Genomic DNA, 21,056 nt, shown 5'->3' on the forward strand with positions numbered 1-21,056 from the left:
TTGGACACTTGTGGTGGGATTGCTAAATCAGTGAAGCAATCTGATGAGTAATTTTTGAACCCATCTACCACTATAACCTTCTCGGACTAGGAGACCTGAATGGACCTGCCTTCTGGAGAATGCCATTGCTTGGTGAGTCCCACTGGAGAAAAAGAAACAGTCACCCTCCCATAAATTTAGCCAAGTATCATGATGGTAATAGGTAGCATCTACTAAGCATCATGTGTGTGCCTGGGATTTTACACAACTTCTCTGATATCTACACACCGTTGTTGTTGTTGTTGTTGTTTTATTTGGCTGTGCAGATCCTGGTGGTAGCATGCAGGTCTTCAGTTGCAGTCTGTGGGCTCTGTTCCGATGCCTGTGAGAGACCCCGGGGTCTCAGCCCCTGGACCAGCAGGGAGGCGCCTGCACATCACGTCACGAGGCGGGCGTGTCACCCCGCTCTGTGGACGCAGGGCCTGAAGACGAGCAGGGCTGGCCCTCGTTAGGACTGAAGTGCTCTGCTCTTGCCCGTTGCTCCACTGTGCCTCTCCTGCTTAATTGTCAACAGTTAGACCTTTCCTCTGCAGTTTTGTGGTTAATTCTCTAAGTGTAGTGAACAAAAGTCTTGATACATTGTATCTTCTAAGCCTTTGTGTGTCATGCTCTTTTCTTGAATTAATTACACCTTTCTCGCCTGCCTAGCATCTGCAGGATTCAGAGCCAGCATCTCGCCTGCCTAACATCTGCAGGATTCAGGGCCAGCAGATGTCTGTGGGCTAGAATAGCCATCAACATCTTCTTCAAAGAGCTGAAGTCTGTGGAGGAGGAAAGGGCTGTCATCACAGGAGTGGGCAGGGTGGGAGACGTCGTGGTCGAGGAAATGATGTTTGCAAAGATGTGGAGGCAGTCGGTATGTCAATTAAGTTAAGAGTAGAGGAATCATAAAAGGGCATGAGGCAAGATGATCCTGAAGGGCATAGACTGGGTCAGACAGTAGCGGTTCCTAAGCTTCAGTATGTGCTTAAGGAGAAAGGATGCACTGGCGCTGAGAGAGCCCCCGGAGGAGGACACAGTCAGGAGATGGAGCAGTTCACTTGGATCTGAGCTCTGGAGTGGGAAGGACTGAACTGGGGAGATCTTCTTGGAAACAGAGGATGTTACGGACTTCCCTGGTGGTCCAGTGGTTGGGAATCCGCCTGCCAATGTAGGGAACATGAGTTCGAATCCTGGTCCGAGGAGATTCTACATGCCTTGGGGCAGCTGAGCCCGCACGCTCTAGAGCCCGTGTTCCACAAGAGAAACCCCCCTCCGTGAGAAACCTGTGCACCGCACCTGTAGAAAGCCTGCGTGCAGCAACAAAAACCCAACACAGCGCCCCTCCCCCAAAAAAGATGTTATGGGGGCAGAAAAAGAAAAAAATTTGATACCTGCCTCTATATCATTGCCACGTGAGCCAAAAAGTCCAAAAAATTGTGACTTCTGAGCCTGCCTGAGACTGTGGACAGAAGCAAATTCAAAAGGAAACTGGTTTTCAGAAGGGAAGACATGCTGATGAGCTTTCGATTTTTAGAAAGTTGGGTTTGGGGTGACCATTCTGTATCCCCATGGAGAAATGCAGCTTGTGATTGGAGATGCCCATTTGGAAATTTGGTGAGCCATCCAAGCTGGCTGAGTCTGAGCGTCATTCTGTTCAACTAACAGTTGCAGCTGGTGCATGGGAAAGTCCCAGGGAAGAGACACAGAGAAGAGAACAGAGTGGTGAGTGGGAAGGTCCCAGGGAAGAGACACAGAGAAGAGAACAGAGTGGTGAGTGGGAAGGTCCCAGGGAAGAGACACAGAGAAGAGAACAGAGTGGTGAGTGGGAGAGTCCCGGGGAAGAGACACAGAGAAGAGACAGAGGCACAAGGACAGAGCGTCGGTCTAGATGGCACGGCCGCCATCGTCCAGTCACTCAGCTGTGTCTGACTCTGCGGCCCAGGGACGGCAGTACGCCAGGCCTCCCTGGCCTCCACCACCTCCTAGAGTTTGCTCAGACTCCTGAGGCTATGGTACCGGGTGGAAAGAGCAGCAAATGTGAGAGAAGCTGAGTCCGAGAGCTGGGAGAGAACCAGGAGAGTCACAGAGAGGAAGCCAAGGAAGCCAGAGGCGGAAGAGGAAGACTGCCCTGCAGCAGAGCGGTCTGGAGCGGACGCTCAGCTGTGGCACCCCGGCGTCCGGGGCCGTCCTGTGTGCTGCTGCGTGTCCAGCAGCATTCCTGACCTCTAGAAAATGTCCCCAGACATTGCTCAGTGCCCCTCAGGGCAAAGTCACCCCCAGTGAGAACCACTGGTCTAGAAGACTAAGGAGTATGGAAAGCCCGCGGGCTTTTGCACTTAAGAGTGTTATTTGAGTAGAAGGCAGACAGCAGAGGTTTTGCGGGAAAGGAAGGAAAGCTGCCGATGCCTTGTTTTAGCACAGCAGGACCCATCCAGCCTGATCTCCAGAGGGTGAGATCAAGGATTGGCGGTGCTTTAAGCCAGTGAACTTGTGGCAGTTTGTTAGAGCAGCAGCAGGAAACTGAGGCACACTGTACGTTAATAAAAAAGACTGATGACGTAATTTACAAGTAGAAAATTCACAGAATTAAACGTAGGTTTAGAAATGCAACAGAATCCATCAGAATTAAAGATGATTTCTTTGCATATACTCATTCAGTTTCACATCCTTTGCAGTGAAACTGTATTTCCTTATTCCTTGCAAAGCATGTTTCTCAGTACACACAAAGAAACAGCTCAGGTTCAGAACAGGGAAGCCCACCACAGATGTGAAGTGGGCTGTGATGCGCGGCGGCCTGTGTGTGAGAGAGGCAGGCAGCTGGCACGTGGGGACAGCGAGACCGCAGCTCGAGCCCGACTGTGTCCTTGCCACCCTCGTCACCCAGCTGCTGCATCGCTGTCCACCGTCTGTTTATGGCATCTGCCCCCCACCCCGGAGGTGTGGCTAAAAGCTCAACCTGTTGGGCATCTCTGCACGGGAGCAGAGGTTCAGCGATGAAAGATCAAGGACCAACGATGAAAGCAACGTTGCATCAGAGGACACGTTTCCCAGAGCAGCAGTCGTCCTCGGCGATTCAGATGCCTTCGAACAGAATCTTCAGCTCCACCAGCCGCTCCAGGGCTCAGGCCAGGGTTGGAGGTGATGGACGCTGCCGATGCTGCTGTTACCAGGTGCTCGGCCTTTAGAGGCACACAGCAGAGTTGTCCCAGAGATCACCTCCATTGCCCCCTTCTCCTCTCACATGGCTGTTTTCCCAGCAGGACAGTGTGGATTTTATCTTTGTGGTTGGAGTATACAGGTGAAGAGATTGATCTCGTTAGAGGTGAGCGTGGATGCCTCTAGTCATTGTCGGCTGTTGTCTAGAAAGTGATGTTTGGGCTCATGGGCTGAAACCCCGCATTCTAGAGGTCAGAAGCTGAGGCCCAGGAGGAAGAGGGGTGCTCTCAGGTGTCACTGGGGGCAGTGTCCTCTCCCAGGGTTGGGGTGCAGGACCCTGCTCTCAGCACTGCCCTTCCTTTCTTCTCTGTGTCCCTTCCACAGCCTTCCTGTGCTTTGCTGAGCTTTCTTCTATGAATTTTCCATTATACATTATTAGTTTAAATTTATCCTTCAAGCTTTAAGCCGTGGGACAAAATTCCCATGTTGTGGGCTGAGATCAGATCTCTTAACAGCCACACTCTGCGGGCCATGGCAGAGAATCGACCACAGCTGAGCTTCTGGTCATTCAGTTCAGTCGCTCAGTCATGTCTGACTCTTTGTGACCCCATGGGCTGCAGCACACCAGGCCTCCCTGTCCATCACCAACTCCCAGAGTTTACTCAAACTCATGCCCATCGAGTCAGTGATGCCATCCAGCCATCTCATCCTCTGTCGTCCCCTTCTGCCCTCAATCTTTCCCAGCATCAGGGTCTTTTCAGATGAGTCAGCTCTTCGCATCAGGTGGCCAAAGTATTGGAGTTTCAGCTTCAAAATCAGTCCTTCCAATGAACACCCATTTGGCTGTTAGAAGCCAAATACAAAGGAGGCCTGGAAGAGACCATCTGAAGACGTGTCCTCATGGTCTCCATTGATGTTTATCTTGGAATAAGCCCTCAAATCTTGGGATGTTGAGGAAAATGAGACTAAAGAGGGAAGAGTGGAAATTAGCCTTCCAGAAAGTGCCTTTAGCCTGTGGTGCTGTGCTGACACGTGGAGAGAGTTACCAGGCGGTGATAATCTAGAAAGCCGGGAAAAAATTCACAGGAAGATGGTTTCTACCTCACACTGGTTGGTTTTGCCATTGAAGCCTGTGTCTCTGCCTGGGGGGTCACTTCACATTACTAACAAGCAAGAGAAATAAGAGCAAGCTGTCATCTTGGACTTCTGAGAAGCCATATTTTTTCCTAGAGTCATCACTGTGTTGTCAGCTTCCCACTTCCACTCCTTTTTACGTTTTTGCGACACATCGCAGATGGTGATGTTCATGACTGTGGCTCCTGCGCATCACAGCAAGTTCCCCTGGTCCGTTTAGGAGGGCAGGAGGTCTGCAAATACACTTCTGTGCTTTCCCTGGTCCGTTTAGGAGGGTGGGAGGTCTGCAAATACACTTCTGTGTTTTGACGTTGTGGCTTAATTGCGGTAAGAGCGCCCTCAGCTCTGCTCTCTCTGCTTCTCCTGTCTGTTCCCGTAGCACCCTGACCAGAAACGGTTCTGTTCACCTCTCTGGTGCCTGTTTCTCCCATGACTTGGATTCCCACAGCAACAGTTCCGGCCCACGGCTCAGGAGAATAGTTGATGCCCCAGCAAGTGAATCCTTAAATATCCTGTTACCTGATGAAGTCAGGCTTTAAGGGTCTGAATAGCTGAGGTTTTCTCTCCATTCTAAAAATAGAATTTGGGTGAACCTAATTGAAAAAATGTTTCCAGCGAGTAATCAATTTTTGGATGAGAGGTTCTGGCCCTATTTGCTGCAGGGGAGTTTGCAAAGATGCTTCAGAGCCTTTTCATTTCCCCTCCTGGCGCCTTGCTTGCCCTGGCGCCTCCCCTCTGGTCTGGTCCCAGCCTCCTTCCTTCCACCGCGATTCCAGCCATACCCAGCAGCTCTTAATCTGCATAAAACATGATGCTGTTTTCTTTTGACTGAAAGTAAAAGTTAGCAGGAAAGGGAATATGTTTATCTTACCATCTTACTAACTCTGTAAAATGATATTGACATATTTTTTTTTTAAGTATAGTAGAGTCATATTAATTTCAGGTATAATATAGTGATTCAGTATTTTTATAGATTATACTTGATCTATAGTTTGTTATAAGATAGTGTCTCTAGGACCTCCCTGGTAGTCCAGTGGTTAAGAATCTGCCTTCTAATGCAGGAGATGTGAGTTCGTCCCCTGGTCTGGGAAGATTCCACCAGGCTCCTCTGTCCATGGGGTTCTCCAGGCAAGAGTACTGGAGCAGGTTGCCATTTCCTACTCCAGTGGATCTTCCCGGACAAGGGATCAAACTGGAGTCTCCTGCATTGGCAGATGGATTCTTTTTTTTTTTTTTTCAGATATTGAATGCTAGTCTCAGGATCATTTCTTTTTTTTTTTTTTCTTCCATTTATTTTTATTTGTTGGAGGCTAATTACTTTACAACATTGCAGTGGTTTTTGTCATACATTGAAATGAATTAGCCATGGATTTACATGTATTCCCCATCCCGGTCCCCCCTCCCACCTCCCTCTCCACCCCATCCCTCTGGGTCTTCCCAGTGCACCAGGCCTGAGCACTTGTCTCATGCATCCAACCTGGGCTGGTGATCTGTTTCACCCTAGATATACATGTTTCGATGCTGTTCTCTCGAAACATCCCGCCCTCGCCTTCTCCCACAGAGTCCACAAGTCTGTTCTATACATCTGAGTCTCTTTTTCTTTTTTTGCATATAAGGTTATCGTTACCATCTTTCTAAATTCCATATATATGTGTTAGTATACTGTAATGGTCTTTATCTTTCCGGCTTACTTCGCTCTGTATAATGGGTTCCAGTTTCACCCATCTCATTAGAACTGATTCAAATGAATTCTTTTTGATGGCTGAGTAATATTCCATGGTGTATATGTACCACAGCTTCCTCATCCATTCGTCTGCTGATGGGCATCTGGGTTGCTTCCATGACCTGGCTATTATAAACAGTGCTGCGATGAACACTAGGGTGCACGTGTCTCTTTCGGATCTGGTTTCCTCAGTGTGTGTGCCTAGAAGTGGTATTGCTGGGTCATATGGCAGATCTATTTCCAGCTTTTTAAGGAATCTCCACACTGTTTTCCATAGTGGCTGTACTAATTTGCATTCCCACCAACAGTGTAAGAGGGTTCCCTTTTCTCCACACCCTCTCCAGCATTAGCTCAACTCCAGAAAAATAAATGACCCAATCAAAAAATGGGCCAAAGAACTAAACAGACATTTCTCCAAGGAAGACATACGGATGGCACAAAAACACATGAAAAGATGCTCAACATCACTCATTATCAGAGAAATGCAAATCAAAACCACAATGAGGTACCATTATACACCAGTCAGGATGGCTGCTATCCAGATGGATTCTTTACAAAGCCCATACCGTGTATCCTTGTAGTCTCTTTATTTGGTACGTAGCAGTTGGTACCTCTTAATCCCCTTCTCCAGTCTTGCCCCTCCCCTCCTCTCCCCCCACTGGGACCACTAGCTTTTTCTCTGTATCTGTGTCTGTTTCTATTTTGGTATATTTAGTTGTTTCTTATTTTTAGATTCCATACAGAAGTCATAACATACTGTATTTTTCTGTGTTTGACTTCGTAAGCATAATACCCTCTGTGTCCATCCATGTTGGTGCAAATGGCAACAAAATTTCACTTTTTCACAACTGAGTAGTATTCCATTGTGTATTTACATAACACACCACATCTTTATCTGTTCATCTGCAGTGGGCACTTGCGTTGCTTCCATGGCTTGATTGTTATAAATAACGGAGTGGGCTTGTTGGGTCTTATGGCAGTTCTGTTTCTAGTTTTTTGAGGAACCTCCATACTGTGTCCATAGTGACTACATCAGTTTACATTCCTACCAACACTGCACCAGGGTTCCCTTTTCCTCACATCCTCACCAACTTTAATTCGTTATTTGTAGTCTTTTTGACAATAGCCATTGACAGAGCTTTAGGTGGTATGGGGGCTTCCCAGGTGGTACTAGTGGTAAAGAACCCTTCTGCCAATGCAGGAAACATAAGAGACATCGGTTCAGTCCCTGGGTCGGGAAGATCCCCTGGAGGAGGAAGTGGCAACCCTCTCCAGTATCCTTGCCTGGAGAATCCCATGGACAGAGGAGCCTGGCGGGCTACAGTCCACAGGATCACACTGAGTCGAACATGACTAAAGTGACTTAGCACCCACACATTGCCAGGTATGGGTTGCTCATTGTAGTTTGACTTCCATATCCTTGACTTAATTTTTTCTTAACTGCAGCTTTTATGTACAACAACATCAGACATCTTGGCTAGGGCTACAGCAGGGTCTTGAACAGGAAGGGTTTTTCATAGGAAGGGGGGTGTGGAATCTTTCTAAGGAAGTCTGATTATTTTAATAGCCTTCCCTCAAGGGAAAACGCAGATGAGGGTGAAACTATCTCGGGCAGTTGAATAAACCTTGAAGATTGTAACATAGCAGGATTTACATTACTGGAAAAGCCCATGGATGGAGGAGCTTGGTAGGCTACAGTCCATGGGGTCACAAAGAATTGGACACAACTGAGTGACTTCACTTTCACTTTTCCCCAAACACGGGACCCTGCCGGAAGCTGAATGGACACGACGGGCTCTGGGCGCTGACCACTGCCCTCACTGCTGGGGGGGTTTGACCCTCGCTGAGACGCCTCACCGAGTCCCCCTCTGTGCTTGTCCCCGCAGCGCCAACCTGTCCAAGGCCGCCTGGGGCGCGCTGGAGAAGAATGGCACCCAGCTGATGATCCGCTCCTATGAGCTCGGCGTCCTCTTCCTGCCATCAGCGTTTGTAAGTCCACGCAGCTGCCTGACCAGCCGTGAGCAAAGCAGGCCGGGGGGTGGGGGGGCGGGGGGTGCGGTTCCTAATGGGCCGTGAGTGAGAGTGATGGGGGTGCGTGCTCCCTTCTTTGGGCTTCCCAGGTGGCACTAGTGGTGAAGAACCTGCCTGCCAACGCAGGAGACATAAGAGATGCCGGTTTGATCCCTGGGTCGGGAAGATCCCTGGAGGAGGGCACGGCAACCCACTCCAGTATTCTTGCCTGGAGAATTCCACAGACAGAGGAGGCTGGTGGGCTTGTAGTCCATGACTCACGGAGAGTGGGACATGACTGAAGCGACTTAGCACGCACGCATGCAGGTTCTCTTCTTTAGTCTCCATGACCTGCCCGAGGTCGGGAGGTCAAACAGCTGTGAATTTGTTTCCCCATCACTGTTTTGGGTGCCATGTAATCGCTGCTCTCAAGGAGTATATCCAGTAGGTGATGGAAGATCCTTCTTTGGGTAAAGTTAATAAAGATTGTGAACCAGAACATGACAGTTACTACAAGGTGGTAAGTGACACGTCACCACAGGAGGACTCGACCAAGTGTGAGACTCGCTGCAGACTGGGGTGACCGGCGACCACCTTCAGGAGCAGGACGTCCTGAGGAGGGGCAGCAAAGGGTCTGAGGCCTCTCAGCTAGAGAGGAACAGGAGAGGCGGGCTGTGGGGGACATGGCCTGAGCACCAGCCTGGAGGCAGGGAGGCTCACTGCGTCTGCTGGAGACAGGGTCCCAGGGCTCACAGAAGACCTGCTGTCACACTCACGGGGAAGCCCCCGGAGGGCACCACATGGGAAGCTGTCTCTCGGTGTCCTTTTTCCAATGTTGCCACTCGCTGTAGTTGAGTTGGTGGTAGGCACATCTGTGATGCTGGCCCTTGGCACTGCACTCGGCCTGGACCAGGAGACTCAGCCAGGGGAGTGCTGTGAGCTGGTCCTGAGACTTCCCTTTGGGCCCCGCGACGTGAGGGCATCGTCTTGAGGTGGGCTGAGAGCACCTTTTCTTGGTCTCGGGGGGTTTCTCCACAGAGCCGTCTCACAGGCTGTCCTGCGGCAGCCTCGTCATAGACGGGGTCGCAGACGAGGAGGCGACTTCCCCAGGCTCCGCCCGCTCAGCAGATCCAGCAGCCCCCGTGCTCCGTTCCCCCGACCCTCCTGTGACGGCTCAGCTGTGTCACCGGGAGGTAGTAAACCCTCAGCACTGGGGAACTGATGCTCATGTGCTGTGATCGTAGTGGCTATAGCTTTGAACTCAGTCTAGAATTATCTTCCAGCAAAAGCTTAAGTCATGGAGTAAGTTCTTTGTTACTCATTGGCTTTCGTTGTCAGCATCTGCAAACTTCCAGTCCTAACTGTTCCAACGTGATCCCTCATCACGAAAATGAAAACAAGAAAGAAGTATGCTGCGCTTACAGGAGCTCTCAACCCCTCGAAGCAACTAATTTTTACCTCCGATGTTGCTTCTGTGTGTACATTAGAGAAAGAATGGCCATAATCGTTTAGAATCCACAGAATGACTCTAGACTAGACTCTGCTCAGACAGTAAAGAATTTGCCTGCGATGTGGGAGACCTGGGTTTGATCCCCGGGTCAGGAAGATCCCCTGGAGAAGGGCATGGCACCCCACTCCAGTACTCTTGCCTGGAGACTCCCGTGAACAGAGGAGCCTGGTGGGCTACAGTCCATGGGGTCACAGAGAGTCAGACACGACTGAGCAACTAACACACCACTGTAGAGCATTCTAGGTAAAAGAGAGATTTAGTCACATATAAAAACCATCAGGCAAGAATATTAAAAAATGGATCCCCCTCCCCCCATCCTACACTGTGCCAGCAGGTCCAAGATAGAGGCCTCCAGCAGGGGGACTGGAGTTGACTTACTGAGGCGGCGGGTTCTCGAGTGAGCAATTCCTTGCCATGTTTACACATGCAGATTCCATGCTTCACAGCAGGCCTCCTGCACACACTCAAGAACCCACACACCACCACCATCTCATCAGTCTTCCCATCTGGGCAGATCGCCATGTCCTTCAGCGAATCCTCAGTGACTGGGCAGAGTGCTGAGATGAGGCGTGTGGACAGCACACGAGTATCTGACCTCGCCTCCCAAGGGCCTGATGGTCGAGCTGAGCAAGAAGTCATTGCAGTGAAGCAGACACATTGTGTGAGAGACGCCACGGGCGTAGGCTGGCCGTGAGACGCATGAGGAGGGCTGAGAGACGCCACGGGCATAGGCTGACTGAGATGCGTGAGGAGGGCTGAGAGATGCCGCGGGCGTAGGCTGACTGTGATATGCGTGAGGAGGGCTGAGAGATGCCGCGGGCGTAGGCTGACTGTGATATGCGTGAGGAGGGCTGAGAGACGCCGCGGGCGTAGGCTGGCCGTGAGACGCGTGAGGAGGGCTGAGAGACGCCGCGGGCGTAGGCTGACTGTGAGATGCGTGAGGAGGGCTGAGAGACGCCGCGGGCGTAGGCTGACTGTGAGATGCGTGAGGAGGGCTGAGAGACGCCGCGGGCGTAGGCTGGCCGTGAGACGCGTGAGGAGGGCTGAGAGACGCCGCGGGCGTAGGCTGACTGTGAGATGCGTGAGGAGGGCTGAGAGACGCCGCGGGCGTAGGCTGACTGTGAGATGCGTGAGGAGGGCTGAGAGACGCCGCGGCTGTAGGCTGGCCGTGAGACGCGTGAGGAGGGCTGAGAGACGCCCTGGGTAAGCTGGCCGTGAGATGCGTGAGGAGGGCTGAGAGACGCCGCGGGCGTAGGCTGGCCGTGAGCCGCGTGAGGAGGGCTGAGAGACGCCCTGGGTAAGCTGGCCGCTGAGACGGTGAGGAGGGCTGAGAGACGCCGCGGGTGTAGGCTGGCCGTGAGCCGCGTGAGGAGGGCTGAGAGACGCCCTGGGTAAGCTGGCCGCTGAGACGGTGAGGAGGGCTGAGAGACGCCGCGGGTGTAGGCTGGCCGTGAGACGCGTGAGGAGGGCTGAGAGACGCCCTGGGTAAGCTGGCCGCTGAGACGGTGAGGAGGGCTGAGAGACGCCGCGGGCGTAGGCTGGCCGTGAGCCGCGTGAGGAGGGCTGAGAGACGCCCTGGGTAAGCTGGCCGCTGAGACGGGGAGGAGGGCTGAGAGACACCGCGGGCGTAGGCTGGCCGCTGCGATGCGTGAGGAGGGCACTGGCCCGAGTGAGCAGAGCCCAGAGGTCTCAGTGCATACCCACGGTCTTTAGGTGCGTTTTTCAGAAACCAGCCTGAGCTGCCTTAGGCCCACAGGAGGGGGAGTGTGGTGGGATCACAGGATGGGAGGGACAGTAGAGACTGGAGGGCTGGGCCGGCCAGCCAGGGGACCGGCGGCAGACGACGGGCTCTGTGGGCGGCCGCCCCTGCTGCAGCTCCGTCATGGAGCTTCTCGGCCCCTTTGCGGTCTGTTCAGCGTTTCTGGTCACTGCCCAGGCCTGGGTCTGCCCTCCATGCCTCTCTCCTTCCCAGCCCCGGCCCCCAGGAGGGCCTGCTTGCAGAGAAGGGGGTTTAGTGAGAATTCAGGAGCCACCCAAGCGGTAGGAGCTGACTGCCAGAGAGTTTCAGCCGTGAGTGAGGCGATGTGTTTTACCTGCAGGAAGCGGCTGAAGGGTCTTTGCAACGCAGGAGACGCTATCCTTCAGCCGCTCTGTCTCGTCTGCGTCACATACTGTTCTGCCGAGCTTCTGAGAAAGCAGGAGACCTCTGTGTGGCCCTCACAGGATTAGCAGTTACGGGTTTGACTTTGAGTGCAACCCGGAGATCTCTGCCAGGGCATTAGTCATCTTGCGGAGGCTGCAGGAGCCCAGAGCGACACCTAGCTCGTGAAGGAGAGGCCCTCCCTGCTCAGAGTGCGCCCGGCTAGTCCCTGGACTCGGTGCCTGGGGTGACCTCCCGCAGGTCGGCTCCGCAAGCACCTCCCGCCGCCCGCCTGGTGCCCCCGGGGAGCACGAGGAGGCAGATGACAAGGGGGCTTCATTCTCGGAGGTCCCTGCCGCTGTCCCAGCCAGGCAGCCCTGTGTGTGGTGCCCACACCCAGTGGGCTGTACCCAGTCCACTGATTCAAGTAGGAATCTCGTGGAGACACCCTGGAGACACCTGGGGCGATGTTTACCGCTTCCCCGGTATCCCGCACCACCCTTCTCAGGAGCCTTGATCTGTGTTACGGGCGACCCCCGAGGCTCCCTGCCTCCCCCACCCCATCTCTCTCGTCTCCACTGCAGGTGCTGCTCCTCTGCGCCCCACAGCCTTCGAAGACCGGGGCTTGTCCTGTGTGCCCAGTGTTGTCATTGTTGACTCAGGCGTCTCCTCAACTGGGCTGCGAGCTGCTCTCACAGGAGGGCCTGGCACATGGGAGACTTGCACTGAACTCTGTTCATCGGTGTTGCTCCCTTGAGGTTCTTGGAGCAACCTTGCCCCTTTGTGTGAGGAGGACAAATATGCAGAGCAGTGACTATATGGGTGATGTGGATTTAATCAAAGGGGTATTGGGTGGTGGTATTCAGTTGCTCAGTCATGTCCAACTCTTGGCAACCCCTTGGACTGCAGCACACCTGGCTTCCCCATCCTTCACCGTCTCCCAGAGCTTGCTCAAACTCACATCCATCAAGTAGGTGATGCCATCCTACCATCTCGTCCTCTGTTGTCTCCTTCTCCTCCTACCTTCAGTCTTTCCCAGCATCAGGGTCTTTTCCAATAAATCGGCTCTTCTCACCAGGTGGCCAAAGTATTGAAGCTTCAGCATAAGTCCTTCCAATGAATATTCAGGGTTGATTCCCTTTAGGATGGACTGGTTGGATCCCCTTGTAGTCCAAGGGACTCTCAAGAGTCTTCTCCAACACCGCAGGTCAAAAGCATCAATTCTTCGGCGCTCAGCCTTCCTTATGGTCCAGCCCTCACATCCATACGTGACTACTGGATAAACATAGCTTCCACTAGATGGACCTTTGTCAGCACAGTGATGTCTCTGCTTTTCAGTAGGCTGTCGAGGTTGGTCATAGTGGAGGCCTGTGGACCTTGTCAGGAGCAGTTGGCAGCGTGGGGCAGCTCACCTGCAGCTGTCTGCTGAAACTGAGGCAGGTGCACACAGACACATGCCTGCGGTCGTGGGAACCTGTCGCCTTACGACAAGTAACAGCCCACATGTGTTCATTCAGTGTCTTAAGCTTTCTGTGTTGGTCATTATCTTAAATGGTTGCTGGTAGTGGGGCAGTCTGAGGCCCGGTGTGATTCCTGTGTTTGGGTTTCTCCCTTCAGTGCTGTCAAGACAAGCCTTTTAATATGTTTAGCCACACGTTTGTCAAAGACATACTCAACACCCAGTTCTCGAGCCGCTCTTCTGACTGGACATCATCCAGACCCAGTTTCTGGAGATCAGCCCTCCTTTGTGGCCCTTGGGCAGAAACATCCACTTTTCTGAGTTAGCAGCAGCCAGAATCGCCACTTCTGTCCTTCGTTGGTGGGCCATCCCGACGTCTGCGTTCCTGAACACGGGCTTGAGGCCAGCATTGCACATGGTCAGGTTTTGTGCTCGGCATGGGCACAGCCTCAAGAGCGGCAGAGGTGCCACCCACAGGAAGCCGGCGGCTCTCCTTGCCCATGGCCATCTTAGGGGATGGTCGTTCTGGAAGCGTGTGAGTGGACACACTGTGGCCTACAGACTGCAGCGGGTGGAGAGCTGGCGCTTCCATTCATAATAGTGATGCCATTGGAAAGTTCTGGGACTGATCTGAGAGCCGACAAGTTCCCAGTAACCAAATACTGATGTGTTCTCATTTTTTCTGCTTTTTTTTTTTTTCTGGCTGTACCAGGCCTTAGCTGCGGTATTCGGGATCTTTAGTTGTGGCATGTGGGCTTTTGTTCCCTGACCAGGGATCGACCAGGGCCCCCTGCGCTGGGAGTGCAGAGTCTGAAACAGCTGGACCACAGGGAAGTCCCTTCTGCTGCTTTTAAATGCGTGACTCAGTAAACACATCTTTATGAGGTTAACCTAACTTGCCATAGAGCGTGGAGTCAGCAGCTCCCTCTTTGATCGGAAACACTTTCAAGACCTTTGGGGATCAATGTCAAGAGACATTTGACCGTGCTCCCCTTGGCTTTTGTTGCTCATAGCAGGTGCTTGACAAATGTTTGTTCAGTGAAGACTTTATTCCTTTATAGTCTGACTTCAGCCTTCCACTTTTATAATGTTTTTTGAGTTGTCCCTTTTGTCATGGCAGTCTGAATGCAGGTTGGGAAAGGATTTCCAGACACAGAGCATTTCAGAAGGGAGCAAATTTATTAAGAACGAAGAGCAGAGATAAAGCAGGCACTGCAAGTGCGGGGGGCTGCCACCTCCTGACAGGCCAGGGAGAGTTGACATTTTTGTGGGTTAGCAGTCAGCTTTTATGCCTCAAGACAAAATTCCTGCTGGCAAATCATCATTAGGTGATTGGTTGGGGCCCTATATGGTGACTACTGGGGTGAGCATCTCCACCTAATACGGGGTCAGGAGGCCTGCTGGTGATGATCAGAGGAGCTTTTGGCCGTTGTTACAAAGGAGCTCAGTCGGCTTCAGAGGTGACCTTGGTCCCAGTCTCTGCTTTGTGGCCATGATGTAAGGCCTTGCCCCCGTGGCTGTGGGACTGGACTCCACACGTTTAATTGAGGCGTATTTAACTTTTAGGTTAGACTGATTCATCTAGGTTCAGAAAAATCTCAATATAGGAAAGATCACCTCGTGATTTCAAAGGCCAGCAGCCTTTTTCTAAACCCCCAGGCGTCTGCGAGTGTTTCAGGGAGATACAGGTTTTCCCTCTGTGAACTTGGTGCGTTTGGGTGTTTACTGAGCACCAACACAGGCTGCCCACCGCTTTGTCTAGGATTCCTCCCACCTCTGGAAGTGACGCACAAAGTGGCCCAGTGTGCTGAGTGTCCCTGCCCTCGTCCCTGGGCTGAGAACCGGCCCAGGCCCTGCTCAGCCCCAGGCCCACTGCTCCTCAGATGGCGGGTTCTCTTTCCTGGGACCAGAAACAAAAGTGCTACAGACATACGCCCACCAACTTCCAGTCTTCATGTCTTTACTTTCTCTTTTTTCCGTTCTGGTTAAACATTTTTTATTTCTGTTGGCAAACATGGCTCTGGCAGGAAGAACTTAAAATTTACAAGCGCCCCCACCTTAACCGACCCCTCGCTCTCCCTACACCCCCTCTGCCAACCTGCCCGGGGCCCAGCACATGGCTTGGGCTCTCAGTTTCCCCAGGAGGCCGCGGCTGAGCACCAGGTTTGAGGTGATGTTTCTCTGTAACCTCTGGTGTTCTTCCGCTCCGCTGACAGGACCGCGTCCTGGCCTTACCTCAGCGCACCCCCACGCCCCACCCCACCGCTCACCGGTCCGTGTGCAGCCCCCACACCTGCCTGTCCCATCTGCCGGGCACAGCCTCCGCTGCCCGGGGCCCAGCCCACCCGCCCTCCTCGGCTCCCACCTCCCGAAGCGGCCTCTGCCCCCGTCAGGGTCTGTGTTTCTCTGCCTGAAGCCTTCCGTGGTCCCGGAGACGGCGTCCGGTGTCCTTGCTGACGCACACAGTGAGTGGGAGCAGCGTGCCTCCCACCTCCTCTCCCCCTGCTTTCTGCCCCCACCCGGGGCCCCGCCACGCACGAGTGCTTGTCGGCATCCAGGGAGCTGGGCTGTGGCAGCCATGGCCGTTTCCCGGCTGTGTGACCCTCCGAGCCTGCTTTGTGCTCAGTTAGAAGTAACTCAAAGAGACAATATAGGATTGGAGAAATTCCAAGGACCAAGAAAGGGAACTCTCCCAGAGCACAGAGTCTGAAGGTTTAGGGACTTCGGATCTGTAGGAACCAAAATGACAGAAAGAGGAGGGAGGTGGTTGCAGCTCTGCTTATTTATGAGCCGTGACTCTCGGCCTTTTTACTTCCTTTTTACTTCTCTGGGCTTCCTTCGCCACCATGACGTGGGCGGTCATTTGAGAGTGAAGAGTGTTACATGTAAAGTATTTACAGCAGCACCAGATACTTAGCAAGTGCTGAGCGCAGGTCACAGTTAACATAAACTAGCACGTAGACCAAGCCATTCAATAGAAGGCAAAGGCAGAGACTGAACTTTAAGTGACCCAAAATCTTGCTGTCACACCCGTGATGGCGCAGTGTTACTTTCTCTCCTTCCAGAACGTCCTCCACACTCTCATAGTCAGCCACTCGCTTCTCAAGAGCCCATCACTCTCGGCCCTGCAAGGAGTATGCTGTTTCACAGAGCTTTTCCAGAGCCTCCGGCTGGAGGCCCTGAAGATCATATACTTCAGGAGAAGCAAGAAAGCCACCTTCCTGTAGCTCACGTCTTTGTCAATCGATGCATCTTTGATGAAAGGCACTCACTCCTTCTAAAAGATTCATCTGCTACTAGTGTTCACCCAGGAAAATTGGATACCTTGCCTAGGGTTTTACTGCTTGAGGATGCTGCTCGGTTAGATGCAACTAAAAACATAAGTTACATCTGGAACTGAAATGTGAGCCTGCTTCTTACTCTCTGTGACTGAGCTAAGCTGCTAAACCTAATCCGCCACAGTGAGAACCAGCTCTTTCCCTCCCAGAGCTGATGGAGGGAAAAGCCAGTAATTTCTCAGGCGTGGTTCATGTCCACCCTCTCACCTGGTGTTTTATCCCTATATTGTCATAATAGCTGTCTTCAAAGTGACCCATGCCTGGGAGGGTGCCTTCCTCTGTTTTGTAAAATGCCAACTGGTACCACTGTGATATATAAATGATGATGATTAGAAGACAGCCTCAAATTATTTGACATCCAGATTGAAGGGGAAAGTGGCACTTTAAAAAATACATATATATATATATATATATGATACCCTAGAATTTGGATCAGAAATGGCAGTCTAGGAAAAAGGCACATTGCTTCCTTTCAGACATGGACAGCTCAAAGCTTCTGGTGTGTGAATCAGCCACCACAGAATGGCGCTGGGGGTCTTGAGATCTGGGTCCGAGCCATAAAGACTCATCATCCCTCACCATACTCATTTGAGAAGTAATGCAAGTAAGCCAGGAGCTAAAGAAGAGGGAAGTCATTTTTTGCCTGAAATGCCATAAAGTTTTTAATAATCATTAAATTGGCATCACTTCCCAACCTCTGGCCTCTTTTTTTTTTTTTTTTTTTTTAAGATGTCAAGGGCCAGGGTTTCCAGAATTTGGCTCATCCTGTCTTGTTATTCAGTTGCTAAGTCGTTTCTGACTCTTTGTGACCCTGTGGACAGTAGCCCACCAGGCTCCTCTGTCCATGGGATTTCCCAGGCAAAGATACTGGAGTGGGTTGCCGTGTCCGCCTTTACAGTGGAACTTACTTGCTCAGAAAACCTTCTGCAACTCCTCACTGTACATCACAGTAAAGGCCACTCTCTCACCAGGGTCCTGCGACACCCCGGGTTGAAGTGAAGGATAGCCAGCTGAAACTTGCTTCAGGCGGGGCTGGATCCAGAGGTCTGGGCGGTGTCATCTGGATTCATTTCTTCTAATGCCCGGTTCCATTTGAAGGACATGGAACCCGGTGGGCAGCTTGGGGCTCACACATTGCCAAACTGTTGCAAGTTGGGGCCTTCCATAGCCCCGAGGGAGGGCTCTTGTCTAACACTCTGAAATGAATTGTCCGAGGAGACACACGTGCTGACCAGGCAAGAGACCTTATTGGGAAGGGGCGCCCGGGTGCAGAGCAGGAGGGAGAGGAGACCCAGGAGGACCACTCTGCCACGGGGCTCACCGTCTCGGCCTCTGTGGTGACTGGCTTAGTTTCCAGGTTGTCTCTGGCCAGTCACTCTGACTCAGGGTCCTTCTTGGCGGCACAGGCATTACTCAGCCAAGATGGATTCCAGCACAGAGGATTCTGGGAGGTTGCTAGACATTTGGACTGGAGTCTGCTCTCTCCTTTTGACCTTTCCCAAATTCTTCCAGTTCGGGTAGCTTGTTAGTTCTGCGTTCCTTGCGGGGACCCCTTGTCATAAGATAACTCATGCAAGGCGTGACTGTCATGCCTGAACGGGGTGGCAGTTTCAGTCAGTGGCTCCTGTAGCGAGACGAGCTCCCCAGAGAAAGGTGGTCTCTCCCCCGCATCCCTGACTCAGGGCCTGTGCCCCTCACCGTGGCCAGGAGACGGGGGTTCAGCCGGGAGGGCCGCAGGCGTCTGCGCTGCTTCCCCTGCTCAGCCCTCTGCGGCCTGCCTCTGCGGTCCATCTCCAGCATCCCCAGCGCTCCCCCCCCCCACTGTCCCCCTGCCGTGCCTCCCCCCACCACGCTGCTTCCTGCCAGCTCTCCGTTTATCATAATTATATCAAGTTTTCAGGGTCCAGCAAAAATATTTTCTGTGGAGCCCTTTCTTAACCGACCACCATTACGAGGTCATTTCTTCTCTGCGCGGAGTCTCACGTGTTGCCTGTCGCAGCTTTACTCACCCGCATCTGGGGCGGAGCGTCACCCCTCCCTCCCTGCACGTCCCCTCCTGCCCACAAGGCTTCCGCTCAGACTCCCGGACCACCAACTATACATCAAGGCTTGTGCTGGGTGTTGAAGTGAGATGCATTAATGCAATAACATCCAGAAGTGGGGGCGTCCCAGGAGTTGCAAGTGGTAAAGAATCCGCCTGTCAACGCAGGAGATGCAGTTTCAGTCCCTGGTGGGGAAGATCCCCTGGAGGAGGACATAGAAACACACTCCAATAGTCTTACCTGGGAAATCCCATGGACTGAGGAATGTGGCAGAGTCAGACATGACTGAGCACACATCTAGAAGGGTGTTGTTCCCATGTTACAAGTGAGGAAACAGAGGCCTAATGAATAAGTGGCCCAATATCCCCCTGTGACCATCTTTTTTAGTTCCTCTTGCACACAAGTTTTTTGCCGCCTCTGGGCCATTGGGGATTCTGTGTCCTCCTCCTGGACCCACCCTCACCTGACCAAATACAACTCACCTTTCAAAGTTTAATTAAAATGTCACCCTCTTAGGGAGGCTTCCCCTGAACACCCCTCCCCAACAAATCTAAAACAGGCCTACTATCTTCTTAGGACTCCCCTGTTGTTATTCATAGCACCTATCACAAATTGTAATTGTTTGTTTTACTTCTATAAATGTGTTTGTTTACTGTCTCCCCACTAGACTGTACATCCCGTGAGAACAGGGATTGTGACAGTTTTGGTGACCCCTGTACGTTGAGTACAGGCTGACCCAGAAGCGGGGCTCAAGGAGTCGTGAGTGGGGTGAATGAATGCAGCCTGAGCCACTCACACCGCCCTTGATACCCGCACAGACTCAGCCCGGGTTGCCCGAAGGCCAGGTCCACACGGCGCTGGCGCTTACCATGCCCTCCTGTGCCCAGGAAGGAGCAGCCTCTCCTTCCCAAGTCTAAGTTGTATGCTCACCAGGATAGGAGCTGTAGGCCTAGCACTTTGTACAGGTTCCGGAGACAGAGCCCCGTTTGCTCTGTGGGCGTCTAGGATGAGAAGGAGCAACATGAGTGTGAACGGGTGCCCAGAGGAATGAGGTAGAAACATTGTGCTGGGGTCATCTGGGAAGGGGCCGGGGGATCATCAGTGGTGTGGGGAGCACCCAGCTGACCTCTGGGGTGCCCATGTCGGGGGCAGGCCCCATGTGAGCAGGCAGGAGCAGTGTGAACACCGGCCGGATGCGGCCCCTGGCCTTGCATCCTGATCAGGATCCAAAGTTAGTACTAGCCTCTTCTGGAGTTCTTAGACTCAGCCTTCATTTGGGTGGGTCTTGTTGAGTTCTCATTGTTACATTCCTATCCCATTATCTTGGACACTTTGATTATACGTGAAAGCAACTTTTACACTTCACCAGAGTGAGCAACCCATTACTACAGCAATATTGAAAGTATTCGAAGTATTTTATAGTATCTTCTACATATTCCCTGCTGCTGTACACAGAGATTGGTAGAAATGGGCTATCACAGCTAAATTTTTTTTTCCTGTTTATCTTTGTATACTTTATTAAACTTTTGCAAGCTTTGGTCTAATTTATTTTCCGAAACTTGGACATCTCATTTTTAGGAAAAGAGTAATTTGCAGAGTGTCATAAATATATTTGACCTAACCAATATCAGAAAAGGCTCTGAAACAGTCACAAAAATAGCTCTGAATTTTGTTGTGAGCACCATAAAAATATAATTGCATCTTGGAACCTTCTTCCAGAAAATGAGATGCAATTATAGATTCTGTGTGTTTGCAGGGCCTGGACAGTTTCAAAGTGAAACAGAAATTCTTCTCTGGGAGCAGTCAGGAGCCCGCAGCCTCCTTCCCTGTGCCGTACGACCTGCCTCCAGAACTGTACGGGGACAGAGGTGAGACCCAGGGGACAGAGGTGAAACCCAGGGGACAGAGCAGCTCGGGTGTGAGTGCCGGTGCAGAGATGACGGTGCTGAGAGAGAGCCGCAGGCTGCACTCTTGGCGGGAGCCCGCTGGCGCCCTGCTCTGGGAGCACAGGTTCCCTGCCCCGTCCGCAGCCCAGAGACACGGCTCTCATGCTGCTGGGTCTCAAAACCCCCTGTACCCTTACTGATCAAGAACCACAGACAGCTTTCCATTACACGGGTTTCTATAGCTGTTGATATCTGTCATATCAGAAGTTAAAACCAAAAAATTTTAAAGTACTTATTGACTTGTTTTAAAATAACAATAAGCCCATTGATATATTTAAAATGTCTAAAATGACTATTCGCCAATTCAAGTTAGTTTGGAAGATGGCCTTGTTTCCCGTTTTGCAGACTCATTCACTGTCTGGGTTAATGGCTGGAGCCTCATCGCTGCTCCGTGTGCTGGCACACATGTCATGTCGCCTCTGTACACCCAGGCAGCAGTGACCAGTGACGACTCCATGTTAGGATGACCGTCACTTTCACTTTACAGGTGTACCCCCACCTCCTTGAAATGTAGGTCCCCAAGTCACCCGCTGAAAACTGCTGCGCTAGGCGAGGACTTTAAGGTCAGAGACCAGGT

At 52.1% G+C, this 21,056-nt stretch overlaps 1 protein-coding gene across 5 annotated transcripts in view; it reads left to right on the top strand.

Moving 5' to 3' along the window:
- TDP1 (tyrosyl-DNA phosphodiesterase 1) overlaps positions 1-21,056 on the top strand; it is a 71,915-nt gene that overhangs the window by 46,400 nt on the left and 4,459 nt on the right. For 3 of the 5 annotated variants that reach the window (XM_070469782.1, XM_020900225.2, XM_020900226.2), the window contains 2 exons: positions 7,921-8,023; positions 20,290-20,401. In XM_070469782.1, the coding sequence (XP_070325883.1) occupies positions 7,921-8,023; positions 20,290-20,401 (215 nt within the window). Of the gene's footprint in view, positions 1-7,920; positions 8,024-16,218; positions 17,169-20,289; positions 20,402-21,056 lie in introns of those variants that run through there. The other 2 variants (XM_070469783.1, XM_070469784.1) reach the window with 2 other exon arrangements.

This window comes from Odocoileus virginianus, chromosome 6 (genome assembly GCF_023699985.2).
Source record: "Odocoileus virginianus isolate 20LAN1187 ecotype Illinois chromosome 6, Ovbor_1.2, whole genome shotgun sequence".
In the NCBI taxonomy this organism is placed as follows: Eukaryota; Metazoa; Chordata; class Mammalia; order Artiodactyla; family Cervidae; genus Odocoileus; species Odocoileus virginianus.